Raw genomic sequence first — 19,114 nt, 5'->3', positions numbered from 1 at the left:
ATTGAGAATGATCTCCAAGGCCAATACACACCCAGTCTGCCTTCCAGTGTGTTTTATTTTGTTTGTTTGAGGCCCCCCCACCTCCTCCCTGCTCCACCACCTGTCCCCCATTATAAGGAAACCTGCAACATTGAATACTGATGGACAGAATTGTACTATGGGTTTTTTTGTCAGTGATTCTTTTCTTTTTGTACTGTGCGTTTTAAAAAAAAAAAAAAAAAAAAAAAAAAAAAAAAAAATTTAAATGGATAAACTTGTCTTGTACATATATAAAAAAACACAAGTACTGTAGTCCCTGTTTGTTCGATGGCTTTCTCCTTTTCCTTCTCGAATCCTTGCAGACTTGTTAGCTTTTTGTTTCATATATTTTTTTTATTTTGTAAAAATATATAAATATTAAGTAAATAAACAAGAAAAAGACATTTTCATCATTTTGGATGTGAATGTCTTTTAAGAAACTACATTTGTTTCCCATGTGGCTTGTAAGTACAGCAGCATCTCTTCCTCCAACAGTTTGACAGTGATGCCCTGTGTGTGGGTGTGGTGTGTGTGTGTTGCTGAAGGCTGGCCTCAATTCATCTGACAGCTTGAAACGTTAATTCACTAATTCTTGATCTCTGCGAAACAGTGAATTGACTAACACTAAGAAGAAGCTCGCGCCGTCAAGTGGGTTTGGCACAACTGAAACCATGTGACTCGGAGGCTTTAGGGCTGGTTTCTGTTTTAGGCCGGAGTTATCTAACGGACTCCAGGGGATCAGTATTGCCCAGTTAAACTCAAATAGTAAACTTTGATTTGGATGCACTTTCTGCATCTAAAGAACCTTTTTTTATGTGATTGAAAGCTCATTGCTGAACAGGTCAGACTAGCTAAATATCAAGGATAATAAACTTTATTTTTGTGGCACTTTTACAAAACAAACTTAGAAAGTGCTTTACATGGTTGAACCAGGAACAAAAACACTAAGACTGATTAAATAAATCTTGCTTTCAAAATATATAGATTCACATTCTGATTATCAGTCATGTTAAAACATACAGCCATGCTTCTGGTGCTGACAGGAGATTAACAGAAGTCCTGTGCTCCTCATGAGGGCTTGAAATCAGACGTGTGAAGTGGAAAGTTTAGTGAGCCTAGATTTACTCAAGTATGTATACTGAACTGAAATACAATTCTGAGTTACATGTACATAAGTATTCCTGTTGTATGCTACTTTATACTTCTACTCCACCACATTTCAGAGGGAAATGTTTACTGTTTAAATCCAGTACATTTAATTAACTAGTTACTTTACAGAATGCAGGACTTCTATTGGTATTTCTACTGCTCCTTTACGCTGCCACTGGGAAAGTTATCAATATACTGCACTGAACTATATCAGCAGTCCACTTTAACTTAGCAAACACTTTAACAAGCAGTGGTGGACGAAGTATTAAGATCCTTTACTTAAGTATAAGTAGCAATATCACACTGTAGAAATACTTTATTACAAGTAAAAGTGCATTCAAATGTTTACTTTCGTAGACGTATTGATGAAGTATACAAACTGCAGAATGGCCTCAGTCTGATATAATTATACGTACTCAGCAGGCGCCCGAGATTGTGCTGTTATTCGGCTGCGCATTTCTTCTGTTGTTTACGGTAACGTAGCATTACGACTGGTTGCGTCATTCGGAAGTATCTGGAACACTTTACGACACTGTTGACAACCGAGGCTTTCGTTTTCTCCAGTGGATGTCTCCTGTTGATATACTTTTTAGTTATGATTTAGTTTTTGACAAAAACTGCTATTAAATGAGCGTTTTTGATTTATTTCGCGGGTTCTTCGGAGTACCTGGAGGCCATTATCGTGGCCAAAGGTAAGTTTATGGAGTCAAAGTCAAGTAGCTAACGTTAGTTACACAGTTGTCACTCAGCTAAGCTAACAGAAGTTTGCTAACTTGGTACCTGCATTGCACGCTGTTGGGTTAGTTAGGTAATGAACCAGCTTTAGTTACGAGATTAGTGTTTCTCTGCCAGGATGACCACGGGGGTCCCCCAGCATGGTTGCTGTTTTATTTAGGCTGAGAGTGACCTCGGGATTAATACGATTGAGTACTTTAAAGTCTATCAACGTGTCTGTTAGTCAGTTGACAGAACGCTAGCTAGCTAACCCAAAGCAAGGTTTGATAGTCAGTGTACATTAATGACAGGAATATTCATTCATTTTACTAACTATTATGTATCAGGGACCCCTTCTTCGATGCCATGACTCATGATGACGACGATGATGATGATGAAGACGAAGATGGATTCTACTATGATGGCTTCCGGGGGGACCAGCAGGACCCCTTTGACAGTGCCTGGAGGTTTGGCTTCAGCTTTGGCCCCAACGGGATGAGGATCCAGGACCCTCCAGTGTTTGGCCACGTCTTCAGGGAGATGGAGGAGATCTTCTCCCAGCTGGGCCGCAGGGACGAACAGCCAGAGTCTGGACACTTTGGTATGAAAACTGAGCCATGATCCAGCACATGAACTTTATGGGCTTTAAAACTACATTTTGACTCAGGGACCCTCTTCATGACAGGACCTCAAGTAATGAAACGGGACACACCTACCTGACGGCCCTCATTATGTCTGTTGATATTTTACTTTAGTGGTGCACATACTAATAGACATGTTCAGTTACAGTTTGCGCAAACCAGTTCACACACAACAAGCCTGGAAGCCTGAGCCCAGGGGCAGATGCCCCGCTTTGCCATGTTGGTAATCTAGCCTTAAAGAGAAGTTGATCATCTTCGTCGAGCACAATTCTCAGTTTTAGATTCTGTCTGTGTCCCCCTGATGTTCTAGATATTCCCAGTATCATGCCACCACCACCTCAGGACAGAGCAGAGAGGGGTGGAGAGGGATCCAGTGGGAACCTCCTGAGAGACTTTATGCTCAAATCCCGTGACGGCGACCCACAAGGACCCCAAGCAGGGTCATCAAGAGAACCCAGAAATGATGGGCACCCTTCTTATGAGTCACCAGAGTTTCACAGCTCACCATTCAATGGCTGGACGCCTTTTTCAAAGGTGAATAAGAAATTTGCATCTACTTCAATTTTTCCATCAAGACTTTGTTTCTGTGGCTACATGAAGTGTCACTGATTACTGTTACGTATCAACTTTCTTATGGTTTCTTTAGTTTAATGGTATTTGGAGAAGGGGGCCACAGAAAGCTCCAGAGGAGGAGCGCAAAGAAGACAGAGGTGGGTGATGTTTTTAATCCTTCAGTAAAAGAAATGAAGTAAATGATTTTTGTTTTCTGTGTTCCAACTGATTTCCTCATTACCATCCTTTCCAGATCTGGACTCTGCAGTGTCCTCTGGGGGCCTGGATCAGATTCTGACGCCACCTGCTGGTCAGGCACCGAACCAACCCAGGAACCGATCGTTCTTTCAGTCAGTCATCGTCACTAAGGTGGTGAAACCTGATGGGGTGAGAGAAACAGTTTATCTTCATTTTATTATGAATCATATAGATTTTCAAATGTTTCATGGATAGTTCCCAATTTAGCCCAGTGGGTGGAACAGTTATACTGCCAGAGTCTTTGACTGTAAGGCCATATATAAGTCATAGTGCTCAGTACCAGCACACACATTAACTATTTATGTCTTCACTTGTGTTCCTCTTTTTCTGTTACCCCTTGGTTGTGAATTTATGTTTTTTGTCTCTGTTTTGATGTTCGTCAGTCTGTAGAGGAGAGGCGAACAATTAGAGACGGCCAAGGCAATGAGGAGACCACAGTGACCCGCTCAGGAGGTCCTAGTAGCCTGGAGGGACCAGACCAAACTAGACCTGTCGTACCAGGTCAGTCTATACATCATGGGTGTTTTTAAAGCTGACATCTGACAGTGAAAAATTCATTGTGCACGTTTTTGACTTGATCTAGCTCTAATGCATTCTTGTATGTATTTCAGGTGGTCAACATCCATTTTCAGACATGCGGGATGATGACTCACTGTTCTCCAAGTTCTTTGGAGGGTTTAAATAACTTGTAAAGTGAAGTATATCATCTGGACTGGTTGACCGTAGCTTTTGTTCCCTGAAATCATTTCAGTGTTTCTCTAGAGCTATGATTTCACGTATTCGTAGGATATATCTATATATGGACTCAGCACTTGCATGACCTACAATTGCCAAAATGAATGTGTTGGATTAAGGTCTTTGGCCTGTTTGTAGATGACACCGGACTTTCCAGCTGACCACGTAGACTAGAATCTGCCAATCCCGAAGACTAGTGATTTTGACAAATTCAGGGACTAAACAATTCACAATTGCATATTTTATTTTTGAACTGTCCTGTAGGATAAGCCTGTATGGATGTGAGTGTGTGAGTGTGTGAGTGTGTGTGTGAGTGTGTGAGTGTGAGTGTGAGTGTATGTGTGTGTGTGTGTGTGTGTGTGTGTGTGTGTGTGTGATATGTCAAATAAAGAGTCTTAATATATTTACACACTTGTTATTTGCCTGTTGTTTTTGACCACTTTAAAACAAGACCTTCACTTTTAAGGTAGGAATAAAAAACTGCACCGTCTTAAAAGAAACATTGTACTTCAATACATTCAGAGGTTTATGTGCTGCAGCCTCACTAGGTCTGGTATGACCTTTAGCTTATGGAGGCATTGTGCCACTTTAACATGATTTGTGTACAGTTAATGAAATAGTAGTGCATTAGACATTCATTTACCAACTTTATGTTAATTCTCTGGTTTCAGGAAATGGCAAACAACAGTCTAAAGAGGAGTAACTTAAAATACTGAGTCTGAAAAGGGTTGACTTTTAGATACCATTATGTGTGTTCTGTGTAAATGCTTCCCCTTGTACTGCAGATCCTGCTTTGTTTTTCAATTTTACAGTTTTTACAACTCAAATAGTCCAAAAATGGCAACCCCCTCCAGTTCAATTCATATTTATGATATTTTTTGATATTCTTTTTTTGGAGAATTTAACCGCATTATCTAGTTGGGATGTTAGTGTTTTTTTTCTCTAAATGCAGCTGTTATCTTTCACAGTAGCATCATTCTGTTATGTCTTTAGGGGGAGACAAAGTATGTACATTCAGAGTCAGATGCTGTAGCAGTGTGTGCTGGAGGTCCGTTTTACCAGGTTAGTTGGTGCTGAAAACCAGCAGTAAATGAACAGTTTTTTGTCAGCCTCAGGTTCCAAGAACTGAAGCAAAGTATGAGTTTGGACAGAGCAGCTGTGAAGTGTGAACCGAATAAACAGGAGGGCGTTGAACAAGTTGGTTCAGGAGGGTGTGAACTTTTAAATCCAACCTTACTTTTCACAGTTAACTATTAATAACTATTAATATTGTTGTACTGGATTAGATGCCAGTGAACTGAAGTGTAACACCTTGCAGTATCAAAACACTGGTGCAGCTTGTCCTGTTTTTGTCATGTCTTTACATGCCGTCCTGTGTTCAATTTAAAAAATGAAACGTGCTCTTTCATGTGTGAAACATCAAAAGCTCTCGTTGCTCTTCTCATGTTCTAGCAAATCTGCCTTCACGAGGGGAGTGGAGATAATGGTACCTTGGAGTTTCCCTTTGAAAGCAGACAATACACTCGACTTCAGAGGAAACTTTCCTGGCAAACCATGTTCATAAACACAGGAATTACACAGCGTGGTGTTCAAGCTGGTATCCTCCCTCACCTACTAACATATTTGTGTTCCTCTGTGGAACCTAAAGCACTTCTAGAGGTCTAGATAATGATATCTAGATATCATTAAGGACAATAGAGTCCTGACAGTGGAGGAACCAAACATAGGTGCCTATTATTTTCTCACCCATCTACCCATCAGAGACTCATAAAATAGACGTAATTATACTATATCCACTATACTCCACTGTTGCCACCAGTTGCAACGTCCAACAAACTGAGGATGTACAAAATAGATATATTTGATATGCATCACATGAAAAATAAACCAGGATAAGCTCTGTCACTTGTCTGTCTCATGAAGTAATGACTGTAATCATGGATTACAGTGGTAAATGTACGAGCATGTGGTGCAAGTCAAAGAGATTTCCGTCTCTTATCAGCTTTATTATTCTTTGGTAATTTATACAGATTTTTTTTTACAGTGTCGTCAAAATAAACGTGTTTGTGTTGTTTTAGATGAATAATGCTGGAGTGAGATATAAAGAGCCAGATCCTGTTTGCATTCAGAGAAGAAGAGAATAGCCAATCAAACGAGAGGAACAATCAGAGCCAATTCCAATCAGGTGAGATCACAGCAAACCAACCCAGTGAGCCAGAGTCAGGCCAGGAGTGTTTCTCATCATGTCAGTTGTGATTTAGGTATCAGGATGTCCTACAAAGTGAACTACTCTCCTCTCATGCGTGCGCACACACCGCCGCCTCAGCCATGCCATAAAGTGTGTGACGTAGGCTACGGCCCCAGTATGAAAGGGCAAACTCTGCTCAGCAAGGCAGACAGTGCAGTGCTGTGCGGGTCAGATCCACCTGATGACAGCGTCCCACCTCTGAAAGCTCACCTGTGGCCGGACTGTGCAGAGGAAACCTCAGGGATGGAGAGGCTGCTGAGGAAATGCCAGATCAGAAGTCAACTGGTCAGGGAGTGCATGGCTGAATGCCTCGGAGTCTATGTGCTGATTGTGAGTATTTCTTTATGGACCGAAACTTAAGTTAGTTGCATGGGGCACTTTGGTATATGTAAGAGAGGTTAAACAAGTGTATCTTTTTCTAATTTCAATACTTAGCGTGAATATTTAAAAGGCCTTGACAAAAACCTGCTGAGGCAAAGACACAATAGATGCAGCCTTTTGCATTTAATTGAATAAGCTGTAAAGTACAGAAAACTTTAAAACTCAGCATCAAGTTTTTAACATAGTTTCCTAAAACAACTGCATGCTTACTCTGTTGTTTTGAAGCAGCTAGTGAATCCACACAATGGGTAACCAAGGACTTTGGCCTGGAAAAAAAGACAGAGAATGAAAGAGTGAGTGAGTGAGGGGGAGGATCGGGGAGGATCGGGGAGGATGGGTGAGGTGACAGGGGAGGATAAAGAGGGAGGGTGGCGCGAGTGTTGCTCAGCAGTAATTTGAAATAAGCAGCGATGTTTGTTCGTCTCTGCTGGCTGTCACCTGTCAGGGCAATGAACGTTTACACCTGAAATCATAAAGCAGGTTCCATAGTAATCAAGATCATAAAAATAGATGGAGAAAAGAGATTACACGCCAAGGCAACACTGTGTCTTCACTTACCTGTGCCAGAACTTACTTAACTTTTATGTGTGAATAGTAAGTTTCACATCTGGAATACTGTACATTTTAAATACAAAATACTTAAGTCATGCAGATTGTTTTCAGGTTTTTTGGGGTTTTTTTTTTATGTTCTACTAATAGCTCTTCATCTCATCTAATTGCAGCTGTTTGGATGTGGCTCTGTTGCCCAGGTGACCACAACTCAAGATAAGAAGGGGCAGTACCTGTCAATCAATCTGGGTTTTGCTCTGGGAGTAACATTTGGGGTCTTTGTGTCTCGTGGAGTCTCAGGTGAGGGAGTCCCCCCTGGAGTTATTAATGTGTTTTTTGAACACCAGTTTAAACCATAATGTCTTTAAAGGAACATATGGCACCTTTTAAGAACCATGGCGCAAGTGAAAGTTATCTTTTTGATGGAACTATTTATTTAACTATTAACAACATTGCAAAGGAAGACAAACGACTTCCTTGCTTTCAGCTAAAAGAAAAAAAAAGAAAAGAAAGAAAAGCCTCCTCGGACCCCCTCTCTGCCCCTAATCACTTTTCTACAGTCCCTGTGTTGTGCTCAACAACAGAAAGGCCTGTATTTTATATTTAATAATATCACCTTTTATTCATTGTGTAGGTCAAAACGTTTTGAAAATATATCATTTTAAATTATGAAATGTTTCATTTCAAACCTGACCTCCCTGATTATTTTCATCCATAAGGTGCCCATCTGAACCCTGCTGTATCTCTGAGTTTGTGCGTTTTGGGCAGACATCCTTGGACAAAGCTCCCTTTCTACGTCTTCTTCCAAGTGCTTGGAGCCTTTCTGGCAGCAGCCACCGTTGGTCTGCAGTACTACGGTGAGTTTTCAACACTGATCACTGCAATCAGAATCGCACTGTCTGCCAAACAGTATGTTGGAAGTTTTCTATAGATACACGGGTACAGTTCTTAATAAAGAATAAGGCTAGTGTTTTTTTTCTTTATTGTCAACAAATCTCATAAAAAAACCAAAACCATTCAGCCCATTCATTGTTAATGAGAAAAAAACGTATAGTTTCATTCTCTAAAAAGGCTAAATCATTTACCAAAACAGCTGGGCACTGTAGTTTTTAGCAAATGTTACTCAAACTAGAGTAAATAGTAGATTTGTTAGGGACTATTTCCAGCCGTGGATTAATACACATTTGGTATTTCTGGCAGTAGGATTGACTCGAAACTGTACATGTTCATCGTGGTTAAGAAACATTGTTGGGTTTTTTAATAGTTTTTGAACAACAATAGAGGTCTATGGCACAGAGGAATAAGCTATGACACTTAGTAAACCCAGTTATTTGTTAGTTTTGGTCTTTTTTATGAGATTTGTTGACAATAAAAACATAGAATATCACCAGACATATCTTTTTTAATGTTTAGTAAGAATAAATGTCTGATAATGCATGTGTTTTTGTGTGTTTTTGCATGTATGATGAGATGTTTGCAGATGCCATCTGGGCGTACAGCAGAGGTGAGCTGACGGTGACGGGTCCAACTGCCACAGCAGGCATATTTTCCACCTACCCAGCTGACTTCCTCAGTGTGTGGGGAGGCGTCGTGGACCAGGTCAGACACTGTCACTCCCATCGGGGTGAATTAAGATTTTAAAAGTCACTCAAATCTGTCCATCACCAAAGATCAGTCAGGTTTGAAAATCATGGGTCATGTACTGAAACTTGGTCTCACCCACTTGAATGCACTTACTGAACAAACTTAAAAATATAGAAAAAATATAGTTTTACTTGTATGAAGGCTTTTTTACATGCTGAAATGACTGAGGGAATTTCTTTTACCTAGATTTACTTGTTGGCCTACCATCTGGAAACAACCCTTGTTGTAATATAACCTAACCTATAACTACAGATGTTGCCTTAATTGTCACAGTGTTACATTACTGGACTGATAAAAGGCAGTGTTTTGACCCCAAGCAGGAAACTTTTAATCCAGTGTGTGAATACTTTTACCATTTTTCCTTCATTGAATCTCTTATTCTGCTCCTGGGCTAAATATAGAACAGGACTTGCACACAACTACCTTTCTGCACGTTCGTAACCATTCCCGTGTTATCCAGGTGATAGGCACGGCTGCACTGCTGCTGTGTGTCCTGGCTCTTGGGGACCAGAGGAACAGCTCTGTCCCTGATGGTCTTCAGCCTGCACTGGTGGGTGCAGCAGTGCTGGTCATTGGCATCTCGATGGGGTCCAACTGCGGATACGCCATCAACCCGGCCAGGGATTTTGGGCCTCGATTGTTCACGTATATCGCTGGTTGGGGAGTTGATGTGTTCAAGTTAGTAGTTTCACTCAGGACACTGATTTTTATCTGTGTATTTAAACCATGTAATTTGCACTTTGTTGCCCCACGTTAATGGATTTAATGTAAAGTCTGATTGTATGTAACTGTCTTTGCAGGGCTGGACGTGGTTGGTGGTGGGTGCCCATAGTGGCTCCCTGTGTCGGCGCGCTGCTGGGAACACTGATCTACGAGCTGATGATTGAAATCCACCATCCTCCCTGTTCATCTGAGCTCCAGACCTCGTGTCAGGAGGCCACGGAGGGCAAGACAGGGGTGGAGCTGGAGGGGGTGGAGCCAGACTGTGAAAAACCCAGCAGTAAAATGTGAAAAACCCAGCAGTAAAATGTAGTGGGAAAATTTGAAAGAGGAAAATACTGTCATGTATACATTAAATGCTATTTATTGTGTGATACCCACTGAAGCTGTCTTTGTAAATATCTGTGACTGATTTAGAACACCTACTGAACCTGTTGCACTATTTACAAAATGGATTGGCATAAACTGTAGTACAGACATGACTTCGATGTTCTCCTGACTTTACATCTAGCGCCATCATCTGGTCAAAATGTGTCCAATACGTTGGTTTATGACCAAATACCTGCAAAACTAATGCAATTCCCATCAGCCTCAGCTGTACGTTGGGTTTAGAGCTAATTAGCAAATGTTAGCATGCTAACATGCTAAACTAAGATAATGAACGTGGTAAACATACCAATTTAACATTGTTAGCATCTTAGCATTTAGCTCAATAGCACTGTACAGCCTCAGAGCCGCTAGCATTGCTGTAGACGCTTGTGAACCAATACTATGAATTCTAGGTGAATGCAATATGAACAGAAAACTGCAAGCAGTCCCATTTGTAAACAGAAAGAAGCTGCAAACACTTCCTCCGAATGCGACCCTCAACTCTGCAGATGAACCTGCAGCACGAGTCAATCGTCTCTTTTACACATTTATTTCGAAACAGCACAAAAGTGTATGGCATTTCAGCAAGCAGACCACAACCATGGAAAAGAAAATGACATGAAATTTCCACTATTGAGCTATATAAATATGATATCATGACATATAAAAAGATACAAACAAAACAAACAAAAAAAGAATCCACTCATAGGCCTCCATCCTGTGACCATGAAGGCTGTTTTTGAAACATACAAAAGAAACGCGAGTACAGCAAGCACTGATTCTGTGGATAAAAAAGAACCGTCTCAAAGAGATAAACATTTGTATTCATACACATTAAGACAACACAACCCCCTCTCTCTCCCTCTGCTTTGTAATTACAATGTATAGCTACCTCTGGGGGGGTAATTCTTTTTTCTTTTCAACTTCAAATTGTTTGGAAAAAAAGGGAACAGTACAAGTACAAATACTATACGTATTCACATTATCATAGCAAGTTACTAAAACCAGAACGCTTTCTTTTAGTGTAATATGTATTTACATGGCAAAACTCGTACACATATACTACTGGCAGGAAACCTGACCTCTCTTCTTCTTCTAGCTTAACGATTAACAACATCACACATTATTCACACTACACAGGTTACAGACCTCCAGTAACCTCGTCTCCTAATGAAATGCCTTCAGAGATTCACATCTCAGGTCTCTGTTGCAGGTGAATTGCAACCGCCTCGAACAAATACCAACAGTAGTAATGTGTTTCGTATAAATAAATATTATAGCAACATAAAAATCAGTGTCAAATTCTCCAAACACTCCCCTTCATGCTTCAGACGTCTTGAGATGGTGGCTTGAGATCAGTTCTACAAACAGTTGAAACTGATCTAATGCCGGAAAAATGAGCATGAAACAAGCATGAATACCATGAACAATGTGAAGTACAAAAATATCGGCACTACAGCTGTCAAGAGTACAGTGGGAAGTGTGTGTATTTAAGTGTTACATGATAAAACAGGCAGGTGGCTACAGTCAGTGCAGAGTGAGAGTGATTGAAATGAAAGGACAAGACGTATTAGACACAGTATGGCTGATATATAAATGCTTTACTTGGGGGGCTGTTTGAGAGCCTTTCCACTCAAGAGTCTATCACAGGTGTGTTCAGCTAAGTGACCAGTAACATGATCAAACATGCAATTACAATTGCACAGAAGAGGTGCCATAGATAGATAGTAAAACTGTTTATGGTGGCTAAAAAAACTGCTCAGGAAGCAGCTCTGTTTCATCTCAGGATCAACATTCATATTCTACAGCCTCTCTCCTCCGTCGGGACTCCTCGTTGTAGATGATCTGTCGGTCTCAGAGGACCCGCCCCCCTCTCTACTGGGGTTTGTCTGTCTTGTGTGCGGTGAGGAAGGCCATGCCGTGGGTCCTGAAGTGGGTGTTGAGGTCCGAGGCCTTGTCGAAACGGCGGCCGCACACCTTGCAGCTCAGATTCCCCTCTCCGTCCTCGCCCTGTGCCTGAGGGGAGCCGGCGGGCGAGCCGTCGGGAGAGCCGTGAGCGCGAGGGGTGCTGCGGTCTGCGTCGCTCTGGGTGTCCCGCACGCGGTGAGTGATGAAGCGGTGCCTGCTGAGAGAGCCGGCCGAGGCGAAGCAGACGCCGCACTGCAGGCACTGGAAGGACGCGGTGTCGGCCCGATGTTGGGGGATGTGGCGCTGAAACTCTGCCCCGTCCTCCGTGGAGAAGCCGCAGGGGACGCAACGGAAAACGTTGTCTTCCTCCTCCAGTTCATTGGGTGCCAACGATGTCGACGCAATGGATGCCCTGGTTCTCTTTGCAGGACCTGCACCCTCCTCGCCGTCCTCAGTGGCGTTTTCTTCCTCGTCTAATGCTCTGCCTCCAGGAGGTCCGCCCTCACCGTCTTGTTCGGAGGAGCTGCCTGGTCCTTCTCCCCCTGTGGCTGCACGCTTCCTGGTCATGGGGGGACCCTGAGGACACGGAAAGGGAGACAAAGACTAAACGTTGGTAGTATTGATACACAAGGCAAGCACAAAATGCAATGGGAATTTATATCTTGACGATATTGCTGTGCCATACTGCATATAATTTCTAAGAAAGACAATAAACAACTTATAGCCTGCACACCCAAAAGCAAACAAACAACAAAACAAATACAAACAATACAAAATAATATCATAATACAAATAATAGACAAAATAAAGAGGAAAAAAATTAAAATGTCTTTTCAAAGACACTTATCTTTTGTTTTTCCAAACATGTTCTGTATCCTTCTCACCATCACCCTACTTTTATTTTTTCCAGCTATGAGCAGCTTTTTCAATTCCTTTATGCATTGTATTATGGGACAATAAAAATGTTGTGTATCAACAGCAAACTAAAAAATAAAGCTTTATTTAGTTGGCATACTAAGTGTGTGAACAAAACCTGCTTAGAATTATTATGTGTGATGGAGTCGGGACACAGCTTCAGACTCGGACATGAGTCTATTTCTATGTCCAGAAACAGAGACACACTGTCTTGACTCACCTGTCCGTCTGTGGTTCTGTGATGGAGCCGAACGTGTTTGTCCAGTAAGAACCGACTGCCAAAGGTGCGTTTGCCTTCTGTGCAATATCTGAAAAATAATATAGTTAAATAATAGTTAAATCACTTCATCCAGCACTGAGATTATAAAAATTCTAGGCCTAATGAATATAGCCTGACAGACAGTACATTTTTGAGGCTGACACTGTTTTATTATACTACTTATTATACTATTTAAAAAATCTGATAAATAACGTAGCATAGGGGATTTTACAGTGCTTTCTGGTGGATGAACTATAATTATAATACCGTTTTTGAATTAACTCAAACCTAGTTCGTCATTTCTGGACTGCAATTTCCTCTTACTTTTCAGCCAACATATACACAATACAGATTTATCTGCAGTAAGCTAATGTGGCCGATTTATTAGCTTTACTTATCAACATGCTTAAATAGTAAATCAACCGCTGAAACCTTTTTCTTTTTAGCAAATAAACTGTTGTAAATCAAAGTTGTGGGTCAGTTTGTCTGAAACATGGATCTGATGATTTTACTCACTGGCAATGGAAGACTCTCTTGTTGCCCTCATGAATGACACGCTCATGACGTCTCAGGCTGGAAGACGTGCTGAACGTGCCTCCACAAATACGACAAGGGAACTTTGGAGTTGGCAGCACACACATGAACACACACACACACACACAGAGGAAAAGAAAGATAAGATAAAAAGATAGTAAGGCTCAGTCAGATGTGCTTCAGTGTAGACAGGAAATTAACAACAGCCTCTCTCCAAATACAGGTGGTTCTTTTTCTGCTTTACCAGGTCATTCCATCCACAAAATAAGTAGCTAGTTAAACAGCTCTGATCTGGTGCACTGAAACCAACTGTAATCATCGGATTCAGTACAGTCAGATTAAAATAAATAACAGAGGTAGTATGCCACACCTTGCCGTGCTCAATCTTCACGTGACTCAGATAGTCTTCGTTGTCGGTGAAGGTGGTCTGACACTGGGGGCAGGTCCACTCAGTCTGGGCGGGGGGTTGACTGGTGGACCCCGCGGAGGCCGGGTGATTCCCAGGGGCCTCGTAGTCCTCGTCCGCATCGTCGTCGTCGTCGTCTTCCTCCTCTTCTTCTTCCTCCTCCTGTTCCCGCCCCCAGTCCTCTCCGTCGGAGTTGTCAGGTTTTCCTTTTGATTTGAGGCCAGATGGACCGGACGTGTTGGCCGGGACTGAAGCAGCGTTAGAGGCATCGGACTGAGGCTCTGTCTGTTTGGCTGATGGTCCTCTGTGAGCAGTCTAAGAGGGACGACAGTAAAGTGTGAGAGAACAGAAAAATATACATCCATTCAAAAGTAATTAATTTACCTTTAAAAATATCAACTACTTCAACTAGCACACAAAAAGATAATCTGCCTCCTAAAACAACTTCTGTACTTGGTATAGAACTTATGACAAGGTCACCGGAGAGGAGCCTTGCTAAGGCCGATCCAAGAAATTGCTGTATGCCTTTGTTGACACCACATTCACTGAAGAAAGCAATGAATGGGCAACACATAAAGGCAAAAGGCTACTTCATGATTTGCAGAGACATTATGCTGTAACTATTCCAATTTATTATCTAAAATCTGTGATCTCTGAATATTGACCTTAATATGCTCCATCATTGATCCTTTCTGGGCGTAGAGCTTGGTGCAGTCAGGACACTTGAACACATGCACTTTTTGCTTGGCTAAATGAGTGTCAAAGTGCATGTACAGCAATGGTTTTTGGGTAAAAACCGTATCACACATCACACACTTGTAGATCATTCTGCAAAAGGACAAAAACACAGACAGAGTTCATATCTTAGTGATCTATTTTCAAAACGTGATCATAATTTTCAAACATCCTCCACAGATATCTCTCTACATGTGGGCTGAAAACGTATGTTTTGGTAGAGGGAGTACACTTACTTGGCCTGTCCTCCAGTGAGCGTTGGGTGCTGGGTGCTGATGTGGCTCTGGGCGCTGGGGGAAGACTTGAAGGCCATGGGGCAGCTGGGGCACTTGTGGAAGACCTCGCAGTGAGCAGTCTGAATGTGGGACTTGATGGAGTTCAACCCTCCAAACACGACCTGGCAGCTCGAGCACCTTGACAAGATCATGACACACAGTATGATATATTTAGGCTCTTGATATTCAATGGATGTGTATACACTAAAACGTCCACTACAGACTACAACTCAAATTACAAAATCAGTAGACAGGAAGTCTTAAAAGCTATTGACAAACTAACTTTTGTAGCAATAAAAAATATAAATATACAATTTAATCAACGAGAGAAGTTGTATATATTATGCTGACACAAAATCCCTCATCAAACTTTTGGAGCTTTTGCTGCAATGGTTTTGGGAAGTGTCTCCACACCTGTATCCAATGCGCCTGGCAAAGTGCAGACAGGCCTCCTCCAGGTGGGTCTGGAAGCTGGCCTGCCGGGCGATGCCGCCACACTCGGGACAGACGTGAGGCGCTCTGTGTTTATGGATCCTCTGGTGGGCGGACACGGCACACGAGTTAGGCAGCATCATGGGAGGCGAGCATTGCGTACATGTCTGAAACAGAAGAAAAGCAAGCAAAACAGTCAGCGACCACCAGCATTTCAGAACAGCAGGTATCGGTGGCACAAACAAAGACTCACTGAGTTGGGAGCAGCTCTGATCTGCTGGAAGTGGGTGACCAGCTCAGCCTTGCCGGAGAACTGTGTTTGGCACTCTGGACATTTAAAGTTGTTGTACTGCAGCCCCTCTGCCTTCTTGCAAGGCAGAGGCATCAGTGCTTGGGGGCCTTGAGGTGCGCGGCGGACCGGTCGAGGCTGAGCTGCTGCTGGAGATGAAGCGTCCTTCATTGGGCTGGAGTTGGCAGAGGTGGCGGGGCCCCCGGGGGTGGTAGAAGGAGAGGAGACTGGAGGAGAGGAGGACGAAGAGGAGAGCAGGCCTGGTCAGCCAAAGGTGGAAACCAGAAGACACAAATGGGATGTGGTCAATGGAGATGAATCACAAACGAATGACGAGTGTATTATTATTTTCATTAATGTAATCAGACTAACATATTTTTGTGGTTCTCTCGTGACTCTGTACACTAATAGAAATGTATGATGTAGAGCTGAAAAAGATTAGTCGATCCATAGAAAATTAATCAGCAATCCAGCTCCTTAATTTTTCTGTTTTTCTTAGTCTTCTATGACAGTAAATTAAATATGTTTGGGTGTTGGACTGCTTGTCGACTAAAACAAGCAATTTCAAGACGTCACTTGGGCTCTGAGAAATTGTGATAGATAGTTTTCACAATTTTCTGACATTTTAAAGACAAAACAATCAGTCGAGAAAATACTTGACAGATGGGATAGTGTGAGTGAATGCCTTATATAAATGTAAACTGAACATCTTCGGGTGGTGGACTTTCAGTCGGACAACACAAGTATGTCACATTGAGCTCTTGGAGATTGTGATGAGCATTTTCTGACATTTTACCAACTAAACGACTAATGGATTAATCTTAAAAATAAACAATGATTAACCGATAATTCAAATAATTGTTAGCTGCAGCCTCACTTACCACCAATGGGTGTTATGTCCTGCTGTCCAATCATCTGCTCTACAGTGACAGGCCTCATGACCAGGTGCGAGCACTGCATGACAAGCCCACGCTCCTTATGCTCCCTGGCATGTAGCAGCAGGCTGCACTTATTGAAGAAGGCCAGCCTCTTAGCACAATGGTTGCAGGTCACCTCGATGCGGAGCGATCGTCGGTCATAGTGTCGAGCCAGGCTGCGCTCCAGGGCGAAAGCATCTCCACACTCCAGGCAGCGGTACCCTGTGGCTGGGAGCGGTAGACCCCACTCAGGTGGTGGAGGTGCTGAGAGGTCGGGCTTGTAGCTCGGCAAAAGGTTCTTACTGTTCAGGATTTTGTTAAAAGCCTCCACCAGGCTCGACTGACTGCGTGAGATGACGGCGCCTGTACTGTTGACGATGGAGGCAGGTTTGTTTGGCTGGAGGGTGCCCCCTATGATGGCACTGCTACCTCCGTTAGCTGTCTTATTAGTGGTTGTACGGACACTGATCCCACCAGCAGCAACTGAGAACTTGGGAGAGGAGGCCACAGCAGGAGTTACAGGTAGTGCAGCAGATTTAGTGATGCTAACGGCAGTGGCAGAAACCTTGGCCTTGTCAGATGCTGCCATTTTGTTTTGGACCTTTGTGGCGGCAGCTAGCATGACGCTGCTGGCTGCGAGAGTAGACACAGGCAGAGAATTGAGAGCACTTACTTTCTGGGATGTTGTTGTCATGTGACCAGGGGAAGCTTCAAGTTTTTGGGCCTTGTTTCCCAACACCTTACGTTCCCCAGTTTGAGCCTTAGAGTCCAAACCTTTCCCTGCAGCACCACCTTTACCTGCTACCCTTGTGACAGTTCTAGTGATTCCACCTGTGGAGGTTTTTATTGTTTTTATTCTGACTTTGAGGGGTCGGGATGGAGCTCCAGAAGCAGCAGGTGCAGCAATGCCTGCTTCTCCTCCGTCAGTAGGAGGTGGTTTAGGCTTGCCATCATCTACCTCCATCTTCTCCTCACTTGTTTTTGCATTTTCTCCCTTGTCAGCTTTGCCATCAATGACCTTCTCTCTCCCATTCCCCACTTCCATCTCTTCCTCCTCCTCTTTGGGCTCCCGCAGTTCAGGAGGAGGAGGAGTGGAGGCCACTGCAGGGCTGGAGCACCTCTTAGCTGCGACTTGAGCAGTTGATTTTGGCATCTCTGGTTCAGGACTCTCTGGTGAGTCTCTCTCCTCTATGACATGTTCTGGATGCCTGTCCTCCAGCTGGGGACTCTCTGTCGAGCCAGACTGGGGTGTGGACGAAGTCAGAGATGCCCCTGAAGGAGTGTCCCCGGGTTTAGGGTGAGATGCAGTAGAGGATGTGGGCTGAGTTGACACAGAGTCAGACTTGTAACGTCGGCTCAGCTGAGTGCAAGTCGGGGAGTCTGGGTTCTCTTGGATCACCAGTGGACTCCCCAAATCAGGGTCAGAATCATCCTCCTCCATCTGCTGGGGCTGAAAACCAGCAGGGCCACCTTTGGGAGCTCCGTTAAAAGGCTGAGATGAGTGCAGCGGGTGTGATGAAAGGGCAGAAGGTGGAGTGGGAAGCAGAGGCTTGGAAGGCGGAAAGAAAGGTGAGGGTAGTCCAACGGCTCCACCTGCAGCCAGAGGAGACGACCCAGCTGATAGCGAGGAAGATGAAGGTAATGATGCTTTGACCCCATCTGCCCTCTCTTGGCCTGTGTCCTGCTGCTGCTGGTGTTGCTGCTGTAGAAGCTGCATCTTCCTGGCCCGGCCCACTGGATCTCCAGACCCCTGCGCCACAAGCGGTTTAAGTCTGTTGAAAATATTCCCACCCTGCTTGTGAGACTTAGCTGCACCCGCACCTGCTGCCTCTAAAGAAACTTTGGGGGTGTTCATTGACCACGGCGCTCCGTTAGACTGGGTCTGGCTGAGGGGAAGGGGCGTAGAGACACCAGACGCCCCAAAACCGTTGTGGTTGAGAGCCTCAGATTCAGCCATTCCAGGGGCACAGGCACCTAGTCTAGGACCCACATCTACCCCTGCGATCACATCAATAGGGTCCTGGTCTGGGTCTCCATCCCCTCCATCTACGGCCTCAAGGCGTACTTTATTCTTCACAATCACACTAACAATTGAAGTGTCCGCCTGGGGGTCTGAGGGGCTCTGCGGTCTCAAGGATGACCCAACGCCCACCACGCTATCCGACTTTCCCAGAGGTGCACCTGCAGCTCCATGGGGTCCCTCTGCCTCATCTGGGGCAGACTGGATGGCCTCTTTGGCATCTATGTCAGGAATGTCAAATGCTGCCAACAGGTCATCAAAATCTGGGGTCTTCATGTCCCCCATACCGGGATTAACTCCTGTAAAAACATACATTCATAAACACAGGAGCAGAAGGCAACAAAATACACTAGCATGAATCTGCCTGTATTGTTGTCCATCAACCATAGCTCTGCCTTACTAGCATAATACCTGCTACAAAACCTCAACATACAAAATAATAAAAT

General features: G+C 43.5%; 3 protein-coding genes and 1 non-coding gene across 4 annotated transcripts; 2 read left to right on the top strand and 2 right to left on the bottom strand.

Annotated features, from left to right (window-relative positions):
• Window positions 1-1,716: 1,716 nt before the first annotated feature.
• On the top strand, window positions 1,717-4,452 carry hax1 (HCLS1 associated protein X-1). The gene is made up of 7 exons (XM_070922049.1): window positions 1,717-1,859; window positions 2,229-2,482; window positions 2,833-3,056; window positions 3,169-3,232; window positions 3,328-3,461; window positions 3,716-3,833; window positions 3,944-4,452. Exons 1-7 carry the CDS (start codon window positions 1,795-1,797, stop codon window positions 4,015-4,017), a joined length of 933 nt encoding a protein of 310 aa, XP_070778150.1. The 5' UTR covers window positions 1,717-1,794; the 3' UTR covers window positions 4,018-4,452.
• Window positions 4,453-6,336: 1,884 nt separating this feature from the next.
• Window positions 6,337-9,947, top strand: aqp10b (aquaporin 10b). Its single transcript, XM_070922345.1, has 6 exons — window positions 6,337-6,645; window positions 7,419-7,545; window positions 7,965-8,102; window positions 8,726-8,844; window positions 9,350-9,567; window positions 9,690-9,947. Exons 1-6 carry the CDS (start codon window positions 6,337-6,339, stop codon window positions 9,898-9,900), a joined length of 1,122 nt encoding a protein of 373 aa, XP_070778446.1. The 3' UTR covers window positions 9,901-9,947.
• Window positions 9,948-11,504: 1,557 nt separating this feature from the next.
• Window positions 11,505-18,953, bottom strand: znf687b (zinc finger protein 687b). The gene is made up of 10 exons (XM_070921522.1): window positions 18,671-18,953; window positions 16,616-18,589; window positions 15,696-15,991; window positions 15,425-15,609; window positions 14,972-15,148; window positions 14,666-14,828; window positions 13,965-14,315; window positions 13,577-13,677; window positions 13,007-13,109; window positions 11,505-12,462 (listed from the first exon to the last, which is right to left on the bottom strand). The coding sequence occupies exons 1-10, from the start codon at window positions 18,951-18,953 to the stop codon at window positions 11,854-11,856; spliced, it is 4,242 nt and encodes a 1,413-aa protein (XP_070777623.1). The 3' UTR covers window positions 11,505-11,853.
• LOC139299547 (small nucleolar RNA SNORA13) lies at window positions 14,446-14,581 on the bottom strand. The gene has a single exon (XR_011598832.1). It is a non-coding gene; the product is annotated as a small nucleolar RNA SNORA13 (small nucleolar RNA).
• Window positions 18,954-19,114: the final 161 nt, after the last annotated feature.

The sequence above is a fragment of the Enoplosus armatus genome, chromosome 16, assembly GCF_043641665.1.
Source record: "Enoplosus armatus isolate fEnoArm2 chromosome 16, fEnoArm2.hap1, whole genome shotgun sequence".
Taxonomy (NCBI): domain Eukaryota; kingdom Metazoa; phylum Chordata; class Actinopteri; order Centrarchiformes; family Enoplosidae; genus Enoplosus; species Enoplosus armatus.
The sequence above is the reverse complement of the archived record's forward strand: the minus strand, read 5'-3'. Positions and strand labels throughout refer to the sequence as shown.